Below are 25724 nucleotides of genomic sequence, written 5' to 3'. Positions count from 1 at the left end.
AGCTTCTGATATTTCAGATTTACTTCTCTTGTGATTTTTTTTTCCCCCAAAAAGGTCTTGGCTATTTGTAAGTGTAGCCCAACTAAAACATTGCTAGATGTAAAAAACATTAATTAGAAGAGGAAGATGACTAATATTGCAAGAAAGCTTTCTGCACTTGACTGTGCTTATATGTTAGTTGGTTTAGTTTGGTTTTTCCTCTTGCCCTTCCATGAGTTTCACACTGAACCCAGCACATAACCTCATTGTACTCTGAGCATCCCTGTTTGCCTGCTCCTAAAACAGAGCTGAGTGACCTGCCCAGCTCAGGATGAGCTGTGTGCTGTGCCTGCAGCCAGTCAGGGACATCAGTGCTCCCTGAGCCAGCAGTTTCTCATGCTGCAGTACAATTCCTGTCAGCCCAGGGTGCCCTGCACCTGTGTGGGATGGGGTATCCCTCGAGTGGTGGGTATAGGCCAGGCTTATGTACTTGTCCTTTTGATGCTTCCTTGGCTTCAGTGCGTTTTTACCTTGGATCTTGCTGAGCCCACTGTGGTTTAGTGATTTAGTAGCCTTTAATTACAACCTCTGCAAGAGGGGGCATCTCCTTCAGCTCACACTGGGAAAGAACTCTAAGCATTCCTGGTGCGCACAACTCGCGATCTTGATTTCTCTAGTTTTACACTGAAGTGTGAATGTTGTTGCTGAAGGATTTGTCTGGGGGCAGTTTCTGGGTAGTAGCATGCAGAGGGATTCCCTTGATCTCCTGTCCCAAGTGCACCCTGTGTCTGCCCCACAGCTGCCCCTGGGCCGGCAGTGCGTGGAGCATTACCGGCTGCTCAACCGCTACTGCGTCTTCTCCCACGACGAGATGATCTGTAAAATGGCTTCCAAAGCAGATGTCCTGGACGTTGTGGTGGCATCTACAGTCCAGAAAGACATGGCTATTATGATTGAAGAGGAGAAGAGATTGCGTGAGAAGGTTGATAAACTGGTGAGTTGTAGGAAATGATGGCTTGGGTTGGAAGGGATTTCACTGGTTATCTCCTTCCATCCTCTGCCATGGGCAGGAACACTTTCCACTAGACCAGGTTGTTGCCAGCCCTACCCAACCTGGGCTTGAGCACTTGGAGGGATGGAATTCATTATAATAAATGCAGTAACAGTTGAAACAGTGATGTGAGAACATGCTGGTTCTTGTACTGGGATGTCAGAGGCTTAGAGGTACTTAGTCCCTTCCTAAGTTGTGGATTTCAGAGGAGCACCTGGGTAAAGAATCATTGATCATGCATCTTATTTTAGTACCTGCCCTTTAATGTTGTCCAGAATGTCACTTTAAAGGTAATATTTGTACTTCCAGTCATTTGGTCAGAAAAGCTGATTTTTTCATTAACCAAGATTTCTGCCTACCTGGGTTGAATTTGTTATATCTAAACTTCATTATTCTTTTGATAAATTCACCTTTTGATGTTTTAGCTTGAAATAGCCTCCCCTTTGGAGCAGTCACATCTTCATTAGGCTTTGATGTGACACTCTTGCAGGGAGTGACTGACTCGGAGAGGGTGACGTTTGAGCTGTTCCCTGATGATGAGCGACAGTGCCTGAAGTGTAAAACCACCTGCTTCATGTCAGCAGTTTATTGTCCCTGCAAACCTGGGTTGTTGGTGTGCTTGTACCACGTTGAGGACCTCTGCTCCTGTCCCACCTACAAATACAAACTGGGGTAAGCTTGAGGTAGTAACTAACACCATGATCTGGAGATAGTATTGTGTGTGTAGGTACTGTGATTTGATAATCTCTGCTGCCAGTGGGGCTGCTCTGTTTCTGTTTCAGTCCTTTGCAAATCCAGTGCCCCCACAACAATGGGACTGTTTTGTGCTCACACACAAAGCCTCTTCAGCATTCAGCTCTTCTCCCTCCATAATGGCAAAAATTGCTGGCGAAGTTAGTTTGCATTTTTATTTATAGCAACCAGGTCATTGTCCCTTAGATCCAGTCCTTGCCAAGGAGTATTGTTTTGCTTTTTGGAGCTTTCCTTCCTGTTGTTAACTTTGCTGTGCTCTTTAGTACATTGTTTGTCCTACATGAATGTGGCTTGCTTTAAGACAGTGTCCAAACTCCTTAATTCTCCCATAGAAATTGCTTTTTGAAGCAATTACAACATTGAAATTATCTCAAAAGGAACATGGTGTGGTTGTAAGGTCTTAATTGTATAACCCTGAGCACACAGAAACTTATTTCTGTATTGTACTGACCAACACACTTTAGAATTACCAAACGATTTGGTCTGGAAGGGACCTTAAAGCTCATCTCATGCCATCCATGCCATGGGCAGGGGCACCTTCCAGCAGTCCAGGCTGCTCTGAGCCCCACCCAGCCTGGGTCCTCGTGCTGGTGCCCTCATTGTGCCCTCGTGCAGCCGCGGTGTTGCGGGGGGTTTGAGTCGTGTGCTGCCCGCAGGTACCGCTACACCCTGGAGGAGCTGTACCCGATGATGAACGCGCTCAAGATGCGCGCCGAGTCCTACAACGAGTGGGCTTCCAACGTCAACGAGGCCCTGGAGGCAAAGATCAACAACAAAAAAAGTGAGGATTTTACCTACTGCCTGTAGCACATCATTTAAAAGGACTGTTTTTTCAGTGTTTAGTTTCCAAACTGTAGTAACTTTTTTCTTATGCGATAATCAAAAGAAATCATTTATCACTTTGTGTTTTTAAGTAAATATTTTAGCTGTTACAGTCCCAGAAATGATGCTAAGCTGTCTCTGTGTGACAAGACCATAAATCATTTTGACACAAAGTGTAACTGAAGTAGAAATAGAAATACATTTAATGTGTTTTGTTTCTAAGCCTTACCATGGAAAACCCCTCACAAAGGGAGACTTCTTAACTTAATATCTTTCCCAACAGGTCTCATCAGTTTCAAGGCTTTGATAGAAGAATCAGAAATGAAAAAGTTCCCAGACAATGACCTGCTGCGACACCTCCGGCTGGTGACACAGGATGCAGACAAATGTGCCTCGGTGGCCCAGCAGCTGTTGAATGGCAAGAGACAGACCAGGTAAGTGCCACTCCATGTCTGCAGCAAAATTGGGCCACCAAAAATGGATGTCAGTGGCCAGTGATGGGTACTAATGCTCTGCAAGATTTAAAAATTAAAAGAATCTTTGTCTCCTCAGCAGAGCAGAGCCATCTTTGACAGGGAGGTTCAGCTTTACTATATGTAATAAGTTAAACATCCTGAGTTTTCAAATCTCTTCTTCTTCTGTGTTTGACAGTTTGTAAATTCATTCCAATGTTCCCTGAAAAGAAAGAATGGTATGTCTGACAAAGTAACACTCAGCAAGATACAGTCCCCTTGTCTTTGTGCTGTGGGCACTGTAAATCTGTCCACAGGCAGGTGTTGTTGTATTCATTACTCTCTGTGCTGTGGAAAAACAAAGTGCCTGAACTCCCTGAGCTGCTGCTAGTGGGAATGTTGTACAAGAGGTCTGAAAAAATACCTGCTTTTTACCTTAAATCTTTCAGACAGGTCATTTGCTCAAGGGATTTGAAGTGAGGCAGTGTTCTTTGTGAACTACCTATCTGGTCCTGCTGGCACTCCATGTCTGAAATGAGCTGAAAAGAGCCAGAACAGAAGGCTAAGACTGGTTCTCTTCATTGCACAAGTCTAGTTGTGCCTGTATTTATGAAGAGCCTTTCTCTCAGGTTCACTAATTACCATCTTCTGTTGAGTCATTCTTCACCCATAGATCCCAGACTGGTGTGGGTTGGAAGGGACCTTAAAGCTCATCTCATTCCAGCCCCCTGCCATGGGCAGGGACACCTTCCACTATCCCAGGTTGCTCCAAACCCTGTCTAACCTGACCTTGGCCACTTCCAGGGATGGGGCAGCTGCAGCTTCTCTGGGCAACCTGTGCCAGGTTCTCACCACCCTCACAGGGAACAATTCCTTCCCAATATCCCATCTATCCCTGCCCTCCTTCAACTTAAAGCCATTGATCAGGGCGCTCAGACTCACCATGAGCACACTGAGCCTTGCAGGATGGTGATTTCTAAGAAAATGTTTGGTTTATGTATGTGGAGAACAGTATGATTCATGTCCACCAATCTTAAGTGTGATGTACTTCAGAAAAATTTGATTGTCATTTGTCCCATTTGGAGAATTTTCACCCATTTCTGCTGCTTTGAGCAACGTGGTGTTTATTGGAGCAGTTGCCTTTTGTGCTGGTAGAAGTGCACCTGTGGTTCCTGCATGTCACCTGCCTCAGCAGGGGTCAGAGCTCCTCACTCCTGTGCTCTTGCAGTACCTTGAAGGCTTGGAAGGACTGGGGGGCAGAATGTTCTGTTACACTGTCTGTAGCTGAATATTGCTGTCACACTTAGACGTGATTCTTGTTTTCTTTCCTGCTGTTCCCTCTGTAAGCCTTCGTAGTAGCAACTTGATAAAATTTCACTTGTGCTGTCCTGCACACACAGGAGGATGAAGCCTCTGTCACAGCAACATGAAAATACTGCAACAAGGAATGAGAAATTCAGCATTCCCACAGGCATGACTTCTGCCAGATAGGGAACCTCCAACCTAGAGATTTTAGGCACCATCATCAAAGGACTTGTCCACTTCTGATCTCCTCCTTCATTTGGTGCTGAGCCATCTGGCATCCCCAGCCTGTGTTCTCCCATCCCTGGTGCATGTTCAGGGCTCCCAGTGCTGAACTGGGAGCAGCAGCCAGGCCCTTCCCTGCTCCTCTGTGCCAGATGGGTCCCTCCTGCACTGACTTGTCCCTGACTTTGTTTGGACTGAGAAGAGCTGGGAGCAATTCTTATTTTCATCTCCTTGACTAGATCTGTTCTTTTGTCACCATGAGAGGCTCTCAGCCTTCCTCACAGCTGGGCCTGCCAGCTCCTGCAGCATCCCAGACTGTGACAAGTAATTGACCCTGTCCTGCTGCTGTACAGTGTTGAGGCAGTGCTTGCATTGAGATTCTTATTTGCTCTAGAAGAGGTTTTGTCCTTCTCTCACAATTTCTTCTTGAATCTTTTTTGGCATGTTTCTGGGAAAAGTCCAGTTTCATCATAATTTTTAATTGTTTTAAAACCTGTGTTACTTGATTATTTTTTTTCTCACAAGGTTGAAGTGGGGAATGCTCACAACTTTTGAATGAAAATATAAAGAAGATAATTACCTTCTTAAAATCTTAATACATGTTACATCACATGCAGATTCATATGCCTGGAGGTCACATCTGCTTGACAACCTCCATCACACCCAGTGCCAGGTGTTGGATTCTGGATTCTGCCTAAAATTTGATTTGTGTTTTGGCAAGCTGTCTATTGTGGACTGAGCATTTTGGTCTGATCCCGAGTTTGGAAGAGTCATGAAGGAGACTTGTTTCCTGTAGGAAGGTTGTCCCTGTCAGTCACAGCAGTCAGTGACACTGGGGGATCTTCTCCAGTGCAGTAAACTCAGCAGTTCATGAGGAGAAGACCAGGACAGGAGGTAATAAATCATAGTAAATCCTGTGACTCCTGCTCACCAGCTCCTCTGCAGTACCTGAAGGGATGCAAATGGGCTGTACATCCCTGTTTCCTCTGGTTCTCTTGGTGCTGGGGGTTAAACACTCACAGATGCAGGCTTGGAGATGTTCTGTGAGCATCTGAATGGGGCTGGAGCACAGTGTGGCCCTTGTTCTCCTGGCACTGGAAGGCAGCAGTGTTCCTGCTCTGCTGCCATGTTTTTCCTGTCTATCCCCTTCCTTCTCTAGGTCTCCTAAAGCGTGTTGTTCCTTAGAGTCTCTGAGGATTTGTGCTTGGAGACCTTTGTGATTATTAACCCTGGATGAACGAGGGTTTGGCTTCTGTCAATGGTTTTTCTTAGGCTCATGTAATTTCTGGTTTTCAAAAACATCTTGTGACAGCTTTGCCATTTAGATATGTGTATGTATATGTATATAAATATTTATGTATTTAAAAACTTGTGCTTTTCCTTGGAAGACACTGTGGAGCTTACTCAAAAACCAGTAGAACAAAGCAGCCTGTAAAGAAACCTGCGTTGTACCTGAGGCTTTGAATTCATTTTATTGTTCAGCTGACTGTGGGGTTTGGAACTCTCAATGTGATTCTGTGTATCCGTTAAAAATACCTATTTTTAACACAGAATGGTAAATGAAAATTTATTTTATAGAGTTCACATTCCAGTCATGCTGGCATATCCTGCTGGGCTGTTCTCCTCTTTTGTATAAATAACACACTGTGGATTCAACTGGAGCCAGCATTGTAAGGGATCTCTTTCCTTTTCTGTTCAGGGTTCTCAGACCTCATTAATACTGGCTTGAGTTTAGAGAGGCTTTTAATATTGGGCCATTTGTTAACACTTATAAGCCACTCATTTGCTACAAAGCTTTTAGATAAAAATAAAAATGCTGATTTCAGTGTAGAGAGGATTTTTCAGAAGTGCCTACACAACCTGTCAATATAAAACCCATTCAGAATTGGGATTTGTTCTCTTTTGGTGTGGACATGGGCAGAGCTGACTACAACAGCTACTGCAACATAACTGAATAGTTTATCCACAGTTGCTTTGTGTTCTGGAAAAAAAAGCTTAATTTTATTCCATAATAACCAGTGCCCTTCCAAGGCTGAGTCGTCGTTCCAGAATCCTGTTTAATATGAGTGTTTCAACAATAGCTCGTTCTACAGTGGCAGACTGAGGTTTCCCACGTGTGTGAGCCCTGGGCTGCTTGGATGCTTGTGAATATTCTGCTGTTCCTGAAGAAGGCCTGGCTGACATGAAATCATAAGCAGATGTCAAGGAATCAATAAATCACAGAATGGTTTGTGTGGGAAGGGACCTTAAAGCTCATCTTGTTCCACTCCCTGCAGGGACACCTTCCACTGGACCAGGTTGCTCCAAGCCCTGTCCAGCCTGGCCTCAGAGTTGATTTCTGGTGTTTATTTTACTGTTCAGTGATAAGCTGAAGGCTGAATGTGTCGTTGCAGGTACCGCTCCGGGGGAGGGAAGTGCCAGAACCAGCTGACGGTGAACGAGCTGCGGCTCTTCGTGAGGCAGCTCTACGCCCTGCCCTGTGTCCTCAGCCAGACACCACTGCTGAAGGTAACTGGGGAAGCCTTGGGAGGGGAGCAGGAGCATTCACAGAGTGATGGGTTTGCACTGCATTCATCTCCCATCTCACTGTTTGCTCCAAGAGTTAATACTGGGCACTGCAGGCTGGGGTGACTTGTGCACATGGGATGCTGAAGAAAGGAGCTCTGACCAGCTGCTGTTTGTGGTCAGCAGAGTTTTATACTGCACATGTAATAAAGCTCACAGGCTCAAATTCTCCTTATCAAAGGCGCCATGGAGAATTTAACAATAGGAATGCTGACACAGCAGCAGAGAAGTTCCTGAGCCCCTGACTCGGCTCCAATCTTTATACCCTTTTAAGGAAAAAGCTTGTAACCCTTACCTGTTGGTCACTTTTTGGTCCCTCTAACCCTTTGCCATTGGTCAAGCTTGGATTCTGGCCAAGGCTATAACAGTAGCATACTGTATCCCTACTAACTTAGAAGAAGAGGAGCTGAGACCCTTCACGGACTCCCCAAATAAAGCCATCTTTGTGGAATAGTCGGCGTCTTCTTCCTTCTCCTCTCTGTCTTCTGAAGCCTCCAGCCAAGGGCAAACTTACCCAGCAGCAAGCTGAAATCTTATGAGCTGGTTAATAACTGTAAGAGCTGAATATCACCCTGCTTGCTGGGGGTTTGAACTGCGGCGTCATGGTCTAAGCGAGTTGGCTTCTGGCACTCTATCCCCCTGGGGACAGAGATCCCGGGCTCATGCTCTGCTTATGATAAGGTCTGATAAGAGGTTATTATGCACAGGCAAATCAAACCATTCATGTTTGTGAAGAATTGTAGGAAAAGGAGCAGGATGACCTGGGTAACTGCAGTTAAAAGTTTGGGGTCAGTTACCTGCTCTGCTGTAACGAGTAAAGCCAGGTTAATCTGAGAACATTCAAACTCCCCAGTGCTCTGAGGGACAGCTCTGTCATCCTTTCCACTTTCCTTCTTTGTTAATCCAGAATCAGCTTTCTCAGTTTTGTAATTAGATCCCTCTTTGTGCTCTCTAACCACATTCCAGGAAACCCCACAGATAACTCCAGCCAAACCCAGCCCAGGCTGGCCAAATCCTCTCTCTAGCAGAGAACCTGCTGCTGCCTGGAGTCAGAGCACTTTGAATCCCACCACCACCAGCTGTGCTGGTTCTGTGCTCCCCACATGATGAGCCCTCAGGCAAACTGAAAGTAATTCAAGATCTTGTTTCAGAATTTGCCCAAATGTTCCATATCACACTGAGGGGTAATTAAAAAAAAATTCTGTGCTGCTGCAATTCCTGTCTTAAAGGAAAAGAGCTTTGCATATTTGTGACACTTGAAACCAGGAGAGGCCATGTCCACTTCTTGAACTGTCCCTCAAGTATCCACCCAACACTGAGACACCAGATGGTGCCATGGAAATGAATGGGAACAAACCAGTTCTACTCAGCTTTGACTGCTGCTTTGGAAGCTTTATCTGCCCTGCAGTGTGTGGATCAGATTTGATGCAGTCCTATTTACAGTTATTTGTTTGTAGCACTGAAGCTGTGAAGTTTTCTTGCTGTTTGAAAAGCAGAAATTTGGAAATGCCAGACATGCAAACAGTTCCTCTCCATCTGGCATTCCTGAACAGGGGAATAACAAACACATATGGTCCGAGTGTTCCTTTGTGTCATCCTCAACAAGTCTCAATTATATGTCATTGTGCAAATTAGGCTGTTAATATCAATGACCAACATTACTGGAGATGGGTTCACAATTCAGTCTATCTCTAAAAAATGTTTGATTCCATGCTGGGGGAGGTTGCCCACCCTGGGAGACAGCCTCGCTGGCAAAATGCCAAGGTGTCAGCTGTGAAGGAAGAATTTCCTGCAGGAACAGCATTTCAGGCAGCACTGGGAGTACTGGGCAGGTTGCTTCATACAGAATAATCCCAGTCTTCACTGTGGGATTGCTCTGGATGACTGTCCTTTATCCTGAAGAAAGTGCAAACAGCCCCAGAAATACCTTTTGGGGTAATGAGCTGCTGAGTGCATGGAGAGAGAGAGGGTGTTGCCCTGCATGAGAGTAAAATGCCTGTGGCTTGCTGGGACTGTGGGGTGCAGCTCAAAAGCCAGTCCAGAAGAAATGAACTTCAGAAATTCTGTGCCCTTCCCAGTGTTTTGTTTCATATTCCTCACCTTGCTGTTCCTGAGCTGCCTGGACCATTCCAAAACAAAGCCAGGCAGCAACACCCATGGAGTTCTTAATTTCCCTTTGCATCCTTTCTGTTCTTTGGAGCCCTCTTTCTGGCACCCTGTCACTGGGATTGCTTTGTTCTGGGGTACCCAAGCTTGTGGCCATGCTACACATGGGGAAGTGCTGGCCACACTGTGTGTTGAAGACACTATTGTAGTGTTTCAGCCCTCAGGATAACTTGCCATGTGCCATTTACAAAAAGCTCCTGGTACTTTTTCTAATGTTTCCACACCTCCTTTCTCTGGCACATAAGGTTTAATATAAGTTATTAATTACATCTAACCCCTCCCCTTATTATGGGGTGCTGGGGCTGGTTGTAGCAGCAGTTGCAGGGTGTGGCTGGCTGGTAAGCTTGGGGGTTTCCTTTGTGTCTTTGGTGCTTGTTATGGTTTATTTAGGGGGGATGTTGGTAGTGTTTGTTTATTCAGTGTCATTGGTGGCACATCCTTACCCAGAAGCCTGGGCCAACTGGGATGTTGTTGGTTATGGCCTTGGGATGGGGTTGGTTGTGGTGATGGGGCTTGCTATAGGGGTGTGTTAGGGTTACTAGTGGATGAGGAGACAGTGAATAGTGGGGGGTCTGCTGCCAGTCTGATCAGATGACACAGGGTACAGCACCTTGAACCAAAAACAAAAAAAAAAGCAACACTATAACATTAGACTATCACAATGAAAACTCTTAAATCCTTCATAATTAAGGAAAGTTTCAGGAGCAAAAAACTTATACATCTTGGGAGGAGAAATGTAGGAAATGGGAGACATCCACCTGGATAATTTGCCATGTGCACCGTGGCATTGCAGCAGGGGGTTTGCCAGGAGCCTGTGCTCCCATTGTTAACCCTGCACTTCCACGGTCAAGCGACTCGGCGGAGAACTTTCATCCGATTCATTGTTGCATTTGTGTATTTCAGGATCTCCTTGACCGCGTGGAAGCTTTCCAACAGCAAAGCCAAAAGCTCCTTTCTGAAGAGATGCCCAGCGCTGCGGAGCTGCAGGAGCTGCTGGACGTCAGCTTTGACTTTGACGTGGAGCTGCCGCAGCTGCCGGAGCTGCGGGCGCGGCTGGAGCAGGCGCGCTGGCTGGAGGACGTGCAGCTGGCCTGCTCCGAGCACAGCTCCCTCACCCTGGATGACATGAGGCGCCTCATCGACTCCGGCGTGGGGCTCGCGCCCTACCCCGCTGTGGAGAAGGCCATGGCCAAGCTGCAGGAGCTCCTCACCGTGTCCGAGCACTGGGATGACAAAGCCAGGAACCTGATAAAGGCCAGGTAGAGCTAAATCTTGGTGTGGCATTTTGTAGTTCCATGAGTTGTTTCAGATGGAAGTGCCCTGACTCCTGGAGGGGCTCCCCGCTTTGTTCATCCAGTGTGATGAAGGCAAAGTTTGTGCCAGCCAGAAGGGACAGGGCTGGAGGAGGGAGATGAGGGATGGAGCAGTTTCAGGTGTCAGAGTTGCCTCACAGTGTTTGTGTTGCTCAGCCATCTTGTGTAAATTCTCCTTGTGCCACAGTGTCATGGTTTGATGCTACCACAATGCCGAAAAAAATTATCAAACCAGGACACTCAGGAAAGGGGTTTAAGGTGCCTCTTCTTCTTTTCCACCTTCTCCCCTCCCCAGTTTCAGGCTGGAGAACACGTGTTCAGACCACCAGCAGGTAAAATTTCATAGTCCACAGAGTCCATGTAGGACTATTTCTAACTAATAAGGAGGAGATTTTCCAGATTAATTGGTGCAGGGAAGAAGGAAATAAGCCAAGTATATCCTTACTAAGAAAAATTTTCTTGTGATTTTTACCTTCTGATTTATAAAATAAAACGGGAGAGGACAGTGTACTTAAAATTAGGAACGTGGCACAAACTTAAGTCCAGGTTTCTTCCCTCAAGATTGCTTTCTTTTTTTTATTTTGTCACATTTTGAAGTATTGGAACATTTCTTACCCACTACTAACCAGTGTTTTAAGACAGCTTAAATAGCACATTAATGACTAAGCTTGGGTTCAACGTTCATAGGGAGCTGTGTAGTGTTTGTACCTTTCTAAAACCTCAGAATCAAACTGGGAAATACAGAAAAGCCCATTTCAGGGTTTTAACCTTTGAATGCAGAATCTCTCAGTTGGTGCTGGTCTGGGGTTTGGTGGATGTCTGTCATCCAAAAGTTAATAAAAGGTACATCTTCTTTAAGTCCAAATGTGAGAATATTTCTAGTTGGAGGCCAGAGTAAGCAAACACACATTTCTAAACCCCCATGCTCCTGACACCCCAGCTCTGCTGGGTGCAGCCAGTACTGAACATCCTCAGTAACATCATCAGTTGGTGTGGCCCTCTGATTTAACAAGCCAGGTGAGTGGAAGAGCCCCCCTGTAAGCAGCATCTCCCATCTGGGCTGTTGTGCTCCCCCAGGCCCCGGCAGTCCCTGAGCAGCCTGGCAGCAGCAGTGAAGGAGCTGGAGGAGATCCCAGCCTACCTCCCAAACGGAGCAGCACTGAAGGATGCAGTGCAGAAGGCCAAGGACTGGCTGCAGGAGGTGGAGGCTCTGCAGGTACGTGAGCCTGGCTGCTGGGCAGGGACAGTGACCCTGCTCATGTCACCAGAGCCACCCCACCCCCTGTGTGTGCTCCTGGGCTCTGGTGTCACTCTGAGCTCCCAGTCTGGGACATCATTGGTTACCTCAGCCATGGGGCAGCTGCACCCACTGCCCTGATTCTTGCTTCTGTTTCTGGTCTGTATTCCTTCACCTTTGCAACTAACTGCCTGCAATAAAATCTATAAAACAGCTATTAGCAAGAATTGAAAGTTAAAAAGTTGCTGCAGTATGGAACTTCACATTAAGGTCATTGTTTCTGAGTTGCTCAGTAACAACTCCTTGTTAATCACATTTTTGTGGCTGCACTGAGGTACAGAGTGGTGCTACAGAAGTAGTTCCTGGCTCAGCCTTGCAAGTGCTCAAGCCCAGGGGTCAGTGGGACTGCCCAGATCAGCCCAGAGTGGCACTGGGATAGCCCTGATTTCACATTTTGGTATAAATTGCCCAATATTTTCATTTGTCCTGGTTATTTTTGGTTTTTTGGTTTTTTTGGGGTTTTTTTGTTTTTGTTTTTTTTGGTTTTTTTTTTTCTATAAAGTGAGCTCTAATTTAACTTTGGGGTATTTTCAGGCCTGTCTGGCCTAAATTCAGCTTTCAATAAAAATTTAATTTGAGCTCTTATTTAAAAAAACTAATTTTCTTGTATTTAAATATTTTTAAGGAATAAAATTCATGTAATACTAACTTTCATTTGAGGGCTGTCTTGAAAGAATTTGAGTGTTTTTTTTTTTTTCTTGGCACTTGCTAATCTCTTGGTCTGGACTGAAATTCTGCCTCTTGAATGTGGAAAACCAGTTCTGTCTGCACCAAAAATTTCTGCTTTGGTTCTGTGAAGGTTTTGTTAAATGCCTGCAGTCACTGCGACTTGCAGGAAGTTCTTGGCATCAGGACTTTGAAGTTGCTACAGGTGTTGGGGCTGTTTTGGTGAATATTTCTCCAGTCCTAAATCAACTGCCTGTTCTAGTAATTACCTCTGGAATTACTGAATTGTGCTGCTTTACCTCTGGGTGTGTGGCGCCTGCATTGCCTGAGGTGTGGGGTGCCAAGGGAATGGCCAGAGCTTGTTCCCAAATGGCACATGGGATACTGGGGGTGATTCTCATTCTTGGCCTGGCACAGCCTGGGTTAAATTGTCTTCTGGTGCTGGAGCTCCCTGCAGTACCTGAAAGGAGGCTGGAGCCAGGGAATCAAGAGTTTCCTCCCAGGGAACAAGGGACAGGGTGAGAGGAAACTGCCTCAAGTTGCACCTGGGGAGGTTCAGGTTGGATGTTGGGGAAAGTTTCTTCACTGGAAGGAGTAATCAGGCCCTGGCACAGCCTGCCCAGGGTAGAGTCATCATCTCTGGAGGGATTTAAATGTGTGTGGATGTGACACTTGGGGACAAATGGTGGCTTTGGCAGTGCTGTGTTAATTGCTGAAATCGATCTTGGAGATCTTTTTTCAATGTTAATAACTGTATAATTTTATAATTTCAGAATTATTTTGATTTTCTGCTGTGAATGCACTGTGAGACTGGGAGACTTCTTATATTGTTGGCAGTCTCTGATTTTGTTCTGTTATCTTTTTAAAGGATCACTTGGTCACATCCCAGCCCCCAAATGTGTTGTTAATTTTGTCTGGTAGTCCATGACTAAGTGCACAAGCAGCACAAATGTTGGGCTGATAGTGCCAGTCACTGAGCTGTCTGAGCATTAAATTAATTTTTACAACTCTGCCCTGAACTCCTTGAGTGGCTGCTGTGACCTGGGCAGTGCTGGGTGCATCCAGCACCTCCTCTTTTCCCCCTGGCAGGCTGGGGGCCGTGTGCCCGTGCTGGACACGCTGGTGGAGCTCGTCTCGAGGGGCCGCTCCCTCCCCGTGCACCTGGAGCAGCTGCCCAGGCTGGAGGCCCTGGTGGCTGAAGTGCAGGCGTGGAAGGAGTGTGCAGCAAACACCTTCCTGTGTGAGAACTCTCCATATTCCCTTCTGGAGGTGAGGCCTGGCTGGGGATCAGCTCAGTCATGCATGTGCATTTGCTGCTCCCTCAGTGTTTGCCAGGAGGGAGCAGTAAATATTAAGTATATTTGCAGAATTGCTTTAGGATTACACAAACTGTTTTAATAAGAACTTTTGTTAGTGTCCTATAGCTCTAATAATAGTTTTAAACTTCTAAAATGCTTAAGATTTAGCTATGTTTTCTCTATTCTTCTTAATCAGTGGCTAACAAGAGCAGGCAGTGCCAGTGTCTAACGTTTTCCATATGAATGTGGGAATACTGACAAATCTGTGGCACTGGATTAACTCCAGTGCATCAGACCAAGCTGCAGGTGAGCAGGTTCCTACCTGCTCCATCCTCCTCAGGTTCAGGTGTGCCAGGGCAAGGCTGGGGCTGTGTTTGCTGCCCCTCTGGAGCTGTGGCTGTGTCACACCTGCAGTCCATGAGCAATGTACACTCTGCCCAGCACTGAGGCTCTCTGAGCCCCCTCCTATTGGGACAGACAGGAATGTAGGGCAACCTCTGGAATATCTGCGCTTTCCCAGGGTTTGCAGTTTCAGTCCCATGGAGGCTGTTCAGCATTTTGTCTCCCTCCCTCTCCCTCCCCCTCTCTCTCTCTCCCAGCAGTCTGGGTGAAACACAAGGGTTGTTTGGGTCTGGGCATTTTACAAAACTGAAGTTTGAACTTTCCAGCTCTCCCTGCCTTCCAGATAACCTCATCCTAATCCCTCAGATCTTTAATGGAATAACTACAGGAACCCTAGTTCTCAGTAGGTGCCTGTGGCTGCATCCAGGCAGGGAGGTGCATTAGGAACAGTGCAGGTGTAACACTGCTGCATGTGGGACACTGCTGTTCTGTCCCTCAGGTGTTGTGTCCCTGGTGTGACATTGGGATGCTCAGTCTGAAGAGGAAGCAGAAGAAGCTGAAGGAGCCAGTGCCAAGTGGCAAGAAGAAAAGCACTAAGCTGGAGACACTGAGTGACCTGGAGCGGGCACTCTCTGAAAGCAAGGACACTGCATCTGCAGTAAGTGCTCATATCTCTCCTAACTGGAATCTCTTCTGAGTTCCTTGAATCCTTCTTTCTGTTTGCCTCCTGTGCAGGAGTGTGGCTTCCACCCTGTTTTTGCTGTGCTGCTCTGCAGGATTTCTGAACTGCACTTTGCTGTGTTTGCTTCAGGCTTCCCAAAATTGCTTTCAGTGGAAACAACATGTGTTGCTTTGTGCATTAGGCAGCCTCACAGTTTGCTAGGCAATGCCTGTAGCTGAACAAAGCACAGGAAAACAAAAAATGGAGACCTGTTTTCCCCTACCATACCTAAAGCTTATTAAAAATGGGATAGGGTTTGGCCAAGTCTGATCCTTTCAAAGAACACAATAATCCAGCACCATTTATAATTAAAACAAACATTCTAAATAATTAAAGAAAACCTCATGAGTTATGGAGGCCCTAAAACATTGCTCTGGGTGGACCAGACTCAGTTGCTGATGGGGAAGGGCTTCATTGCAGCAGATCTAGTGCAGGGCCTCTGCCTGGGCCAGGTAATGATGTCTTGTACAGTAGGGGCTCATTGGGTGGGGCTTGAATGTCATTTAATGTGGGACATTTAAGTTTTAACCTATGGCAACTACTTGAAACTCGTACTTTCAGTGCTTTGGTGTTGGCATCTCTCGTCTGACCCCCAGAGCTGGAGCACTGTCCCTGTTGTGGCCCTGTGGGGACAGGCTGGGCCCTGGGTCACACTAAGCCCTTGGTGACTCCAGGACCCCTGGCCAAGGAGACCCAGGGCACCCCAGGGACTGCACCCAGGAGAGGGAGAGGTCATTCAGTGTGGCAGGGTTTGCTTCTGACACACAAGAGGAGCCAAAACCTTCCCACACTCCAAGCCAGCTCAGCACCTGTGTGCACATCAGGATGTGCTGTGTCCCAGTCCCATGTCTGCCATGTCTGTTCCTGAGCCACTCCCTCCCGTTTCCCTGATTGCCCCTCACCTTTATCCTGCCCCGAGACCAGGGTCAGTCCCCGGAGGGGAGAAGGCTGGACCCGAAATGGGTGTGTGGCTGGGACCTGAACATCTCACCACGAGGCTGAATTAAACACCTATAGATATTGTGCAAAGGCCCTTTTTGCATCTTTACTTTGGACTTTACCAGCAGCAATTCAGGCTGCAACACTCCCCTGGGGGTCAGAGAAATATCCCCTGTCTGCCCTGGTTTTCCACATCAATCCTTTGCCTCCCTTTCAGATGGCCACGCTGGGAGAGGCGCGGCTGAGGGAGATGGAGGCGCTGCGCGCCCTGCGAGCAGCCAACGAGCTGAAGGTGCTGGCGAGCGAGGAGGACGCCGAGCTCAAGGTGTGTCTGTGCCAGAAGGAGCCGGCTGCTCCCATGATCCAGTGTGAGCTCTGCAGGGGTTTCTTCCACACGGGCTGCGTGCCCGGCGCCGCGCCGGGGCCGCGCGTGTGGCTGTGCCCGCAGTGCCGGCGCTCCGAGAAGCCGCCGCTGGAGAAGATCCTGCCGCTGCTGGCGTCCCTGCAGCGCATCCGCGTGCGGCTGCCCGAGGGCGACGCCCTGCGCTACATGATCGAGAGAACTGTGAACTGGCAGCACAGAGCACAACAAATGTTGTATTCAGGGAATCTAAAACGCATCCAGGACAAAGTTGGCTCAGGATTACTGTACAGCAGGTGGCAAGGCTCGGCAGGACAGCTGCCGGAGACAAACAAGGTGAGGCTGGGCTGGGGATGGACTTTGGCACTGGGAGCGTGGGGTCAGTGAGGACAGGGGGTGGTGCTGCTCTGGGTTTGGGTCTGCTGGAGCTCCCTACAAATCCCCACAAGGCAGAGGATTTCTTCCTGCTTTACAAAACCCAGAACCGGAGCTGGGCCCTGCTGTGCCCTGCTGTGCCCCTCAGCCAGGATGTGTGTGTGCCCCAGCAGCAGCTTCCTGCTCCCTTCTGCTGCAGTCCAGGAACGACAACTCCCAAAGAGCCTGATTTTCCCCTCTCCTCTTCTAGCTCTTGTGTTCTGCTGTGGCACCACTAATGACAGAGCTGCTGCGTTATTGTTTCTGGAGTGCATCCTTGTAGCCATGATATTTTCTGAAAAATCCTTTCCTTAGGATTTTTCCTCCTGAGAAGCTGAGAGGCCTCAGGAACAAAATGTAAACAATGGTTATCTGCTGCTGTGGAATGCAACAGGTGCATCTTTGATTGGTCTCATAGAGTTATTTCTAATTAATGGTAAATCACAGTCAGCTGGCTCAGACTCTGTCTGAGACACAAGCCTTTGTTATTCATTCCTTTTTTTTTCTATTCTTAGCTAGTCTTCTGATGAAATCATTTCTTCTATTCTTTTTAGTATAGTTTTAATATAATATATACCATAAAATAATAAATCAGCCTTCTGAAATGCGGAATCAGATCCTCATCTCTTCCCTCATCCTCAGACCCCTGTGAACACTGTGACACCTACTATTCAGTTGGTCTTTATATTCTGCTTCTACAAGTATTCAAATAAGTGTTGAGAATTACTGACAGAGGCACAAACTGCCCTGTGCATTACCAGCTTGGCTCTCAGGCAAAGCTGTTTTCAACAAAGTGTCTTCATTCTTTGCTGCCTCTCCTCACTTCCTCTAGACCTCCCAAGCTGAATATCCTGCTCATGTTGCTGGGTTCAGCCACAGCAGCTGTTTCAGGTGGGGCAGTGAGGGACTTGGTCTTTTTTCAGTGAAGATCTTACAGCAAAAAGCAGACATAAAGAAGGAAAAGAGGTAAAGAAGTTTCCTGAGAATAACAAATGCAGAAAAATAGCAGAGATCAAAGTTCTGTGCTATATGAAGAACATGAAACACCCCAAAATGGAATGTACTCTGTTGGTTTTACATTTTCAAACACCTTAATTTAGCTAGTCCAGTCCTGCTACAGTTAGGCTGTATTTCTGTTTTCATGTTCACTTACATTAAAGCACAAACCATGCCACACCTGACAGGGTGTTGCAGTTGCTTCTCATTCACCCAGCTGTGCCAGTGGCTAGTGGACCAAATTTTTCAAACAGGCAAGTCAAGATCTAGAAATTAAAATATCTTTAGGTATTTAAGAGATTTTCTTCCGAGTCATTTAGGTCTGAAAGTATCATTTTGCTAAGTCAGCTAGTGTAGCTGAAAAGAACTGGCCACGATTTTGGAAACAGAAGTTGATGTTTCGGCCAGAAATTGAAACAGTTTCATTTTATTTGCCTGATGGTGTTAGCTCAGTGTGGAGCTGTGAGGTTCCTCCCACCTAGAGCAGTGTAGCCATTTCTGGGGGGTCTGGACCATAAGTCAGTAAACCTTCCAAATCAGATTATTTCTGACTGAGCTTGTCCAGGTCCTTGTGACAACATTTCCCTAGTCAGAGGTCCCTGGGAAGCTCAGTGGAAGAGCTTCTGACCAGCTTCCCCTGCCTGGGCCCCTCAGTGTGCCTGAGCCAGGGACCCTCCTGAGCCAGCCCCCAGTGCACCTTGGGGCAGGTGTGAGCTGAAACTTCAGCCTCCATGGGTTTGAGGTGGTTTTCTGGTGAATCCAGTTCTCACCATGGCTGTCCTGTCCTGTCCCAGTTCTGTTCTCCCTGTCATCTGGGCTAATTCAGCACTCACTTCCACACAAGGAGCTCTTCAGTAACCACTGGAGCTGGGCTGCTTTGACACTGGCCAAAGTGAGGAATGTGGGTGAGTTTGAAAATTCCCTTGAGAGCAGCAGTGGGGATTGAGGAGAGCCTTGTTCTGCAAGGGGCTGAGGCACCTGGGTTAGTGAGGCTGAGGGAGTTGTGGAAGGTTCCTGGTGAGATGCCCCTGGCAGTGTCAGGAGGTGCAGGGTTTGCTGTTGGTGTGTCCCTGCAGTCTTTTGGAGCAGATACAAGATTTCAGTAGCTGTAAGAGAAACAAGTGTTGATCCTATCACAGTTATTCTGCATTTCAAACTCCATGTTTAGTGAAACTATCTGTGTTTTGTTTTCTAGGTGTCACAGACAATTGGGGCAATGTCATTCTCCATGCCTCATGACTGGGATAACAGAACCATGTATTTGCATTCTCCATTCTCTACAGGACAGCACTGCATCCCACTTCATGGTTTGTAATCTTCACTTTGGTTTGGGAGGTTTCCCCCTGCCCCTTCCTTTTTTCCTCCGTGTTTGGTGGGACAGGGAGGGTGTCCTGGTCCCCAGGAAGTGGCTGAGCAGGCCTGTGACTGCATAGCCCTGGTGGTTGTTTCTCCATCTCCTCAGCATCTTTGGAGCTCAGTGCCCAGCTTTAGCAGAGGGGTGCATTGCTCAAGGACAGAAATTTCCCATGTGTGATGAAAAGGTGTGGCACAATGGGATGAGGAATCAGGAGAGCTGGCCTCTTCCCACCAGAACAGCTCCCCCATGCTGTGCCCCAGGAAGGGGGAAGGAAAGAGGAGAGGCCACTGGAAGTGTAGGAGGTGGATGGGAGCAGCAGGGATGTGGTGCTGGAGGCCATGGGATACTGAATGCACAGGACATGAGTCCATGTGACTGCAGCACAACTGTGCAGCTGTCAGGGTCTGGGGCTGCCCCAGCCCCCATGGGCCTGCTCTGCTCAGCACAGGCTCTGGGCCATCCTCACCTCAGACTCAGTGGGTTGGACTAAGAGACAAGCTGTGAATTGCATCATTTTATGACTGTGACAGAAATTAATTATCATTTCTTCCCTCCTCATGCATAATGCTCCAGGGACACAAGTCTAGACTTACCTTCATGTCTGTGCAGCTCAGTCCATACCAGTGCTAGAAAAGCCATTTCAGTGGAATGTTACAGTTCACATCAAACAAGGCAGTTCTTTGTGTCACCAGGTTTATTTTTCATATTTTTGTTGTAGTGTATTAATAAGCTGTTATTTATACAAAGATTTTTGCCTCTCCAGCTGAGACTGTTTCAGAGCCCTGCATGAGCTTTGGAGCTTGGAGCCAGTAGCAGCAGAGGGCAGTGACCATGGAGCAGGACCTTGCATCAGGCTTATCCTCAGCCTTCCTTCCTCTCCTGTCCTGGCTCCCTGTACAGGCCTCACTCAGTCTGTTCATGTTACCCACTTGTTGGGTAGTGAGGGGAGATTGTCACACTCCTGCAGCTCCCAAAGCAGGAGAATTTGCCAGGAATGATGGCAATGCCTTATCCTTGAACCAGCAGGGAATGGGAGCATGGCAGGCTGCTGAGCCACAGTGCAGGAGCTGCTGTGCAAGCCTTTGTCTTTCCTTTTAACCCTGCTGTTAAAAATGAGCAGTTGAGAGGGAGCAGATAAGAACTAACTCATGCAGTTGCAGATTTAAAGTCTTTAAAGTACTTAACCTTTTTTTTGTTGTGATTTTGTTGAGATTTTTCATTATGTGTGCAGTTGTTGTCACTGAAGAATTCCTGCTGTGTCTCCTTGTGTTTCACACTAGTGGTTAGCACCGAGCTGGACGAGCTGATGATGGAAGCCCAGCTGCTGCAGGTTTCTCTGCCCGAGATCCAGGAGCTCTACCAGGCCCTGTTCACAAAGCAGAGCCCAGCCCTGCAGCTAGAGCAGAGGTCACCCAGCACAGCCACAGGAGACAAGGCAAGTGTCCAACAGCAGCCCTGAGCTGGGGCACCCTGGGGGAGGCTCTGCCTGAGCCCTTGGGCTTTACTGGGCTTTTTTTCATTTCACTTCCATGAAAATACATTTTCCTTGTACAAAAGGAGTCAAGAAGTCAGTAATAAATTAGTTACAAAATATTGAATACAATTTGTGGCCTAATACATTTTTGAAATTTAGATCTGTGTTTATGGTCAGTCCCTGTACTTGATGTACATCTGTCCTGACTCCACAGAATTGCAGAATCCCAGACTGGCTTGGCTTGGAAGGGACCTTAAAGCTCTTTTTGTTCCACCCCTTGCCATGGGCAGGGGCACCTTCCCCTCCAAGTCCCATCCTGGCCTTGAACACTTGACTCTTGTCCTGTGTTGAGGCTTTCCAGGGCAGCTGCTGTGGCAGCTGTGGGCTCAGAGGCAGGAAATGAGCATGGTTTTCTCTCTGAGTTCTGTCCCTGGTGCCTGACCCTGCCCTTGGCTTCTCTTGCACATCTCATAATACTGAAATTGCAACATTGTCAAACACTGCACTTGTACTTAAACCTATTCCTAAAGTCAGGGTGTGAAATAACAGGATAATGGGTGTTAGCTGCACACTTCCAACCCTGCCAAATGTCCTTCCCACAGAGCGAGTGTTGCCGAGGGAAGAAGGACGGCATGAGTTACATGGAGAGAAAGCTGAAGCGGCGTTTCGAGAGAGAGACCTTCTGTGGTGAGAAGAGAGCGAGAGTAAAAAAGATGAGAACACCCAAAAAGAAGAAACTGAAACTGAGTCACTCAAAGGATCTGTGCAGTAACAAACTGGAGCGAGAGCGGGAGCGGCTCCTGGAGCTGCAGCGTTGCAGTGACAGCCACCTGCTGCCCTCAGACACGTCCTTCTCAGAGCAGGAGGACTCTGAGGATGAGGATGCCATCTGCCCAGCTGTGAACTGCCTCCAGCCCGAGGGGGATGAGGTCAGGAGGGGCAGACTCACCCTGGTGTTCCCAGGGCTGGGGTCTGGGGCAGGGAGCTGCCCTGGGACTGTTTGACTGCAGAAAAGCTGTTCATGAGGGGGGTGAGAGGCCCTGGCTAACCCAGGGCTGGTGTCTGTGCAGCTGGGATGGGCAGAACCAACCCCACCTGCCCTGGGGCAGCTGTGTGACATCAGAACATCTGCACACCATGGGAGGGGGCAGTCGGGACTGACCCCACCTGCCCTGGGACACCCATGGGACATCAGAACCTCTACACACCAGGAGAGGGAGCAGACAGACATGCAGACACTGTGTCCTGGCTGTGAGAGGCCCTGGCTAACCCAGGGCTGGTGTCTGTGCAGCTGGGATGGGCAGGACTGACCCCACCTGCCCTGGGGCAGCTGTGTCACATCAGAACATCTGCACACCATGGGAGGGGGCAGACAGACATGCAGACACTCTGTCCTGGCTGCTCTTGAGATCCAGGTGTGGATGGGCTCTGTCATGGGGGCAGTGCCTGGGGCTCTGCTCAGGCCCATCCATGCTGGAAATGGAGAAGAGGGATCCTGAGTCTGTGATAGGTGGGAAAGCAGTGGGGAGATAAGGGAGGGTGTGCTCTGCCCACAGCCTGGGGGAGCAGGGAGCACAGTGAATGTCCAGCATCAGCCAGCTGTGGATCAGACATTTCCAATAGACCAGGAGCCCCAGGATGACCCAGGAGTGTGGGACACCTGGCCTGGCCCTGCTCTGACCCCTGTGTCTGCTCTTCCCCAGGTCGACTGGGTCCAGTGTGATGGCAGCTGCAACCAGTGGTTCCACCAGGTGTGTGTGGGCATCTCCCCCGAGATGGCAGAGAAGGAGGATTACATCTGTGCCAGCTGCGCCGGCAAGGACGCCCAGGGCCGCAAGTGAACCCCAGAAACCCTTCAGGACTCGAGTAAAGAAGGTTCCCAGTTTTCCAGTTAAGCCACAGGGGCTGGTTTAAGAACCAGATTGCAAATGGTGCTACTTCTATCCTTATGGGATCATTTTCCAGAACTCAGAACAATTTTTGACACTTTTGTATTTTCCCTTGATCTGTTTGTGGTTGTTGAGGTTTGAGATGCTGACTGTTTGCAGGGGTTTCCACCGATTGGGAAGGCATTTGACAAATGCACCTTTATTGTACAGCATTCAGTTACCTCTGGGATTTACAGACATATTTAATTCAGCTTGGTTTGGGTGCAAAAACAAACAAACAAACAAAAAAAACCCCTGCACCATGAATTTTCCAATAATCCTCTTTTGAGGAAATCCCTGTTTACTCTGTTAACTCTTTGGAGACTTTAGTTTTTTTCCACTTCGTTTTTCGTAGACTAGGTTTATTTATCTGAGCAATAACTTCTATGTCTGGTTTCAGTGACTGGAATGACAACTGAACAGCGTGTTGCTTCTAGCATTGGTTGATGTACAGACAGCAAATGTTAGATCCTAGTGTCACTGAGGGCCCTGTGATGTAGAAGACAGGAAAAAAAAAATCTGTAAAGTAATTGCCACAGCTGTATTTTGGCTTTCTCCTTTTTTGGGTAGCTTGTATCAAATGTTGCAGTTTATATTGTGGAATAAACCCCTGGTTATGTTATAAAATTAAATGTTGGTGTTTTTAGAGAGTTTGAAATGCAGTTTTATTTCCCTCTGAATCCACACTGCATCGCTGGGTTCTCTTAGACAAGAAATAATCGCCTTCCAAAGAAGCAATGCAGAAGCTGTGATGATTCTTTTCTGTTCAGATTTGGAAGGAGGAGGGAGGTCAAAATGTTACAACAAAAAGAACAAAAAAAAAGCTTTTCCAAGATTTTTGCAAAGCTTTTCCAAAGCTGAAATTATTTGCAGGTTGAATGTGTGAAGAATTGAAGGCACAATTTGGGACTTGGCAGGGGCAGGAATGGAGGATTTACATGTGGGGCAGCTTCTCCTGCCAGCCCTGCCCAGCTGCAGGAAAGCAGAGACCTTCCCTCACTGCCCAGGCTGTGGCCACAGCAAGCTCTGCTCTGCCTCTGGGTGCATCCCTTCAGCTGCTCCCACCTGCATTTAGCCCAGAAGCCTGAGGAATAAGGAGATTTCTGCTTCTCCCAAAGGCTGTTGAGGGCCTGTAGCTGGGGCACTGCAGATGTGGCTGCCAGAGGAGCCTGGGGCTCTGAGCAGCACAGCTTTGGGTGTCCAGGCCCACAGGGGGCTGCCCCAAAACCCCTTGGGGAGCAGCCACTGCTGCAGGACACAGCTGGGAGGGCCCCATGGCAGGGATGTGGCTCCAAGGCCTGCCAGAGGTGGAACTGCAGGAGCCCCTGGAGACAGGAGGGCTGCAGATCTTTGTCCCAGGCACAGCACTCTCCAGGACAGCTTCTCCTCAGCAGAACCATGGTGGGCTTGGTGTTCCCTCCCCTCATCAGCAGGAGGAATTTGCTGGTAAGTTTTTTCCCTGCTGGTTTTACCTCTTTTCCCATGGGCAGAAGTGCACAGAGTCACTGGGGTAGGGCAGAGCCTTGGGGCATCTGTGGCTGATGGTGACAGGGAGGGTCTGTGAGTGGGATCAGAACTGTGCAGGAATTTGGTCCCACAGGGGTTTGGTTAGGTTTTTTTTTTTTTTTTAACATTAATTTTTGACTGTTAAAAGAATCTTCAGCCTGGCTCAAGTGATCTATCTGAAAGTGCTGAGGTAAGGGAGAGCCTTGAGCCTGTGTACAGGAGTTGTGTCTATGCTTCCATGGTATAACTGGTCCTTTTTATTTAAGTACCAAAAGGATGAGAAATTGTTTTTTTTTTCCTCTTTTTGCTTGGAAGAATTTTTGTGCAATGCTGGGGAAAAACACTGCTCTGTAATAACTTCCTTTCAGAGGGGACAGACAGACAGACTGGAGCTGGAAATGGAGCTGGCACAGTGTCTGATGCAGCTGAATCATTACAGATGTTTCTCTGTGTCCCCTTTATTTTTTCCATTGAAGAAATGGCTGTTTATCAAAAAGTGCCAGAGGAAATGGGATGCAGTTGAGTTCAGCATGGTGATTCCATACAGGACCAGCCATTGTCTGTTTGGGGGCTTGGGGGGTCAGAGGAGACTTCTGGAGTTCCAACAGCAGCATTTATTATCAGGATTATTGACTGAGTAGAATTAGAGTGCAACTTTTTGGAAATGACCACATTGTTGCTTGAAATTTTTCAAGAAATGGAGCCCCCAGTCCATGGGTGGCTGTGCCTGCAGCCCAGGACTGCTGCAGGATTTGTCTCATTTCTCTCATTTCCTGCTGGAGCTGTGGCCCCTGGACAGTGGCTGGAGGCTGGAAGAGGTGACAGTGCCTGCCATGCCACAGACCCACCCTTGGCTTTCATCCCCATGTGGATGCTCAGACTTGATGAAATTTGGGTTTGACTTCTGTGAAACAAAACAAGAGAGATTTGTTCACTTTGGAGTGGGCTCTGCTGTGTGCCCTTTGCACATTCCTCATCCTCAGGGAGGGTGACAAGGGCAGAACATGCTCAGAGTCTGGGAGGATGAGCTGCCCCTTTCACCTCTCCTTTTGTGCACCCCAGATTTCCAAAGACTAAGAGAGAACAGGAAACAGGTCTCTCTCACCTCATTCTGCTGCTTTTCTTTATTTAATTTATTTTTCTAATGTAGCAACCAAATACATCAAACCTCCCTGGATTGCTCAAGTCCTAACTCTTTATTTAATAAGAATAATCTATGGTTTCTCCATTTGTTTAATCATAAAACAGGACAAAAATGAAATTAAGTAACCCTACTGTGGATTTCAGGCTGAAAACTCAGGTGTAAATCCTGCCTGTGCCGTGTGCCCAGACCCTGAGATTGTACCTGTTGTGCCACCTTTGGTCTATGGGATGTTCCTGTGTTGTGTGATACCCCAGGGGCATCAGAGCAGCCCAGGGTGCTCACACAGCACCTGTGACTCACCCAAGGATGGCCCAGGGCTTTGATTCCACCCATTCAGGTGCTGCTGAGATGCTCCAACACCCCAGGGAGGGCTGGAGGTGTTCACCTGTAGCAGAGAAGACTCTGGAGAGACCTCAGAGCCCCTTCCAGTGCCCAAAGGGGCTCCAGGAAACTTGGAGAGGGACTTTGGACAAGGGATGGAGGGGGAATGGCTTCCCACTGCCAGAGGGCAGGGATGGATGGGATATTGGGAAGGAATTCTTGACTGTGAGGGTGGGCAGGCCCTGGCACAGAGCCCAGAGCAGCTGTGGCTGCCCCTGGATCCCTGCAAGTGTCCAAGGCCAGGCTGGACAGGGCTTGGAGCAGCCTGGGAC

General features: G+C 47.9%; 1 protein-coding gene across 1 annotated transcript in view; it reads left to right on the top strand.

Moving 5' to 3' along the window:
- KDM5B (lysine demethylase 5B) overlaps nucleotides 1-23067 on the top strand; it is a 58022-nt gene extending 34955 nt beyond the window's left edge. The window contains exons 14-27 of the mRNA XM_058039768.1: nucleotides 779-973; nucleotides 1521-1702; nucleotides 2440-2564; nucleotides 2889-3039; nucleotides 6978-7092; nucleotides 10219-10574; nucleotides 11706-11844; nucleotides 13681-13860; nucleotides 14731-14889; nucleotides 16109-16588; nucleotides 18858-18969; nucleotides 20300-20454; nucleotides 21096-21422; nucleotides 22197-23067. Coding sequence (XP_057895751.1) covers nucleotides 779-973; nucleotides 1521-1702; nucleotides 2440-2564; nucleotides 2889-3039; nucleotides 6978-7092; nucleotides 10219-10574; nucleotides 11706-11844; nucleotides 13681-13860; nucleotides 14731-14889; nucleotides 16109-16588; nucleotides 18858-18969; nucleotides 20300-20454; nucleotides 21096-21422; nucleotides 22197-22334 — 2814 coding nt within the window. The 3' untranslated portion in view covers nucleotides 22335-23067. The remainder of the gene's footprint in view (nucleotides 1-778; nucleotides 974-1520; nucleotides 1703-2439; nucleotides 2565-2888; nucleotides 3040-6977; nucleotides 7093-10218; nucleotides 10575-11705; nucleotides 11845-13680; nucleotides 13861-14730; nucleotides 14890-16108; nucleotides 16589-18857; nucleotides 18970-20299; nucleotides 20455-21095; nucleotides 21423-22196) is intronic.
- Nucleotides 23068-25724: the final 2657 nt, after the last annotated feature.

The sequence above is a fragment of the Melospiza georgiana genome, chromosome 23 (assembly GCF_028018845.1).
Source record: "Melospiza georgiana isolate bMelGeo1 chromosome 23, bMelGeo1.pri, whole genome shotgun sequence".
In the NCBI taxonomy this organism is placed as follows: domain Eukaryota; kingdom Metazoa; phylum Chordata; class Aves; order Passeriformes; family Passerellidae; genus Melospiza; species Melospiza georgiana.
The sequence above is the reverse complement of the archived record's forward strand: the minus strand, read 5'-3'. Positions and strand labels throughout refer to the sequence as shown.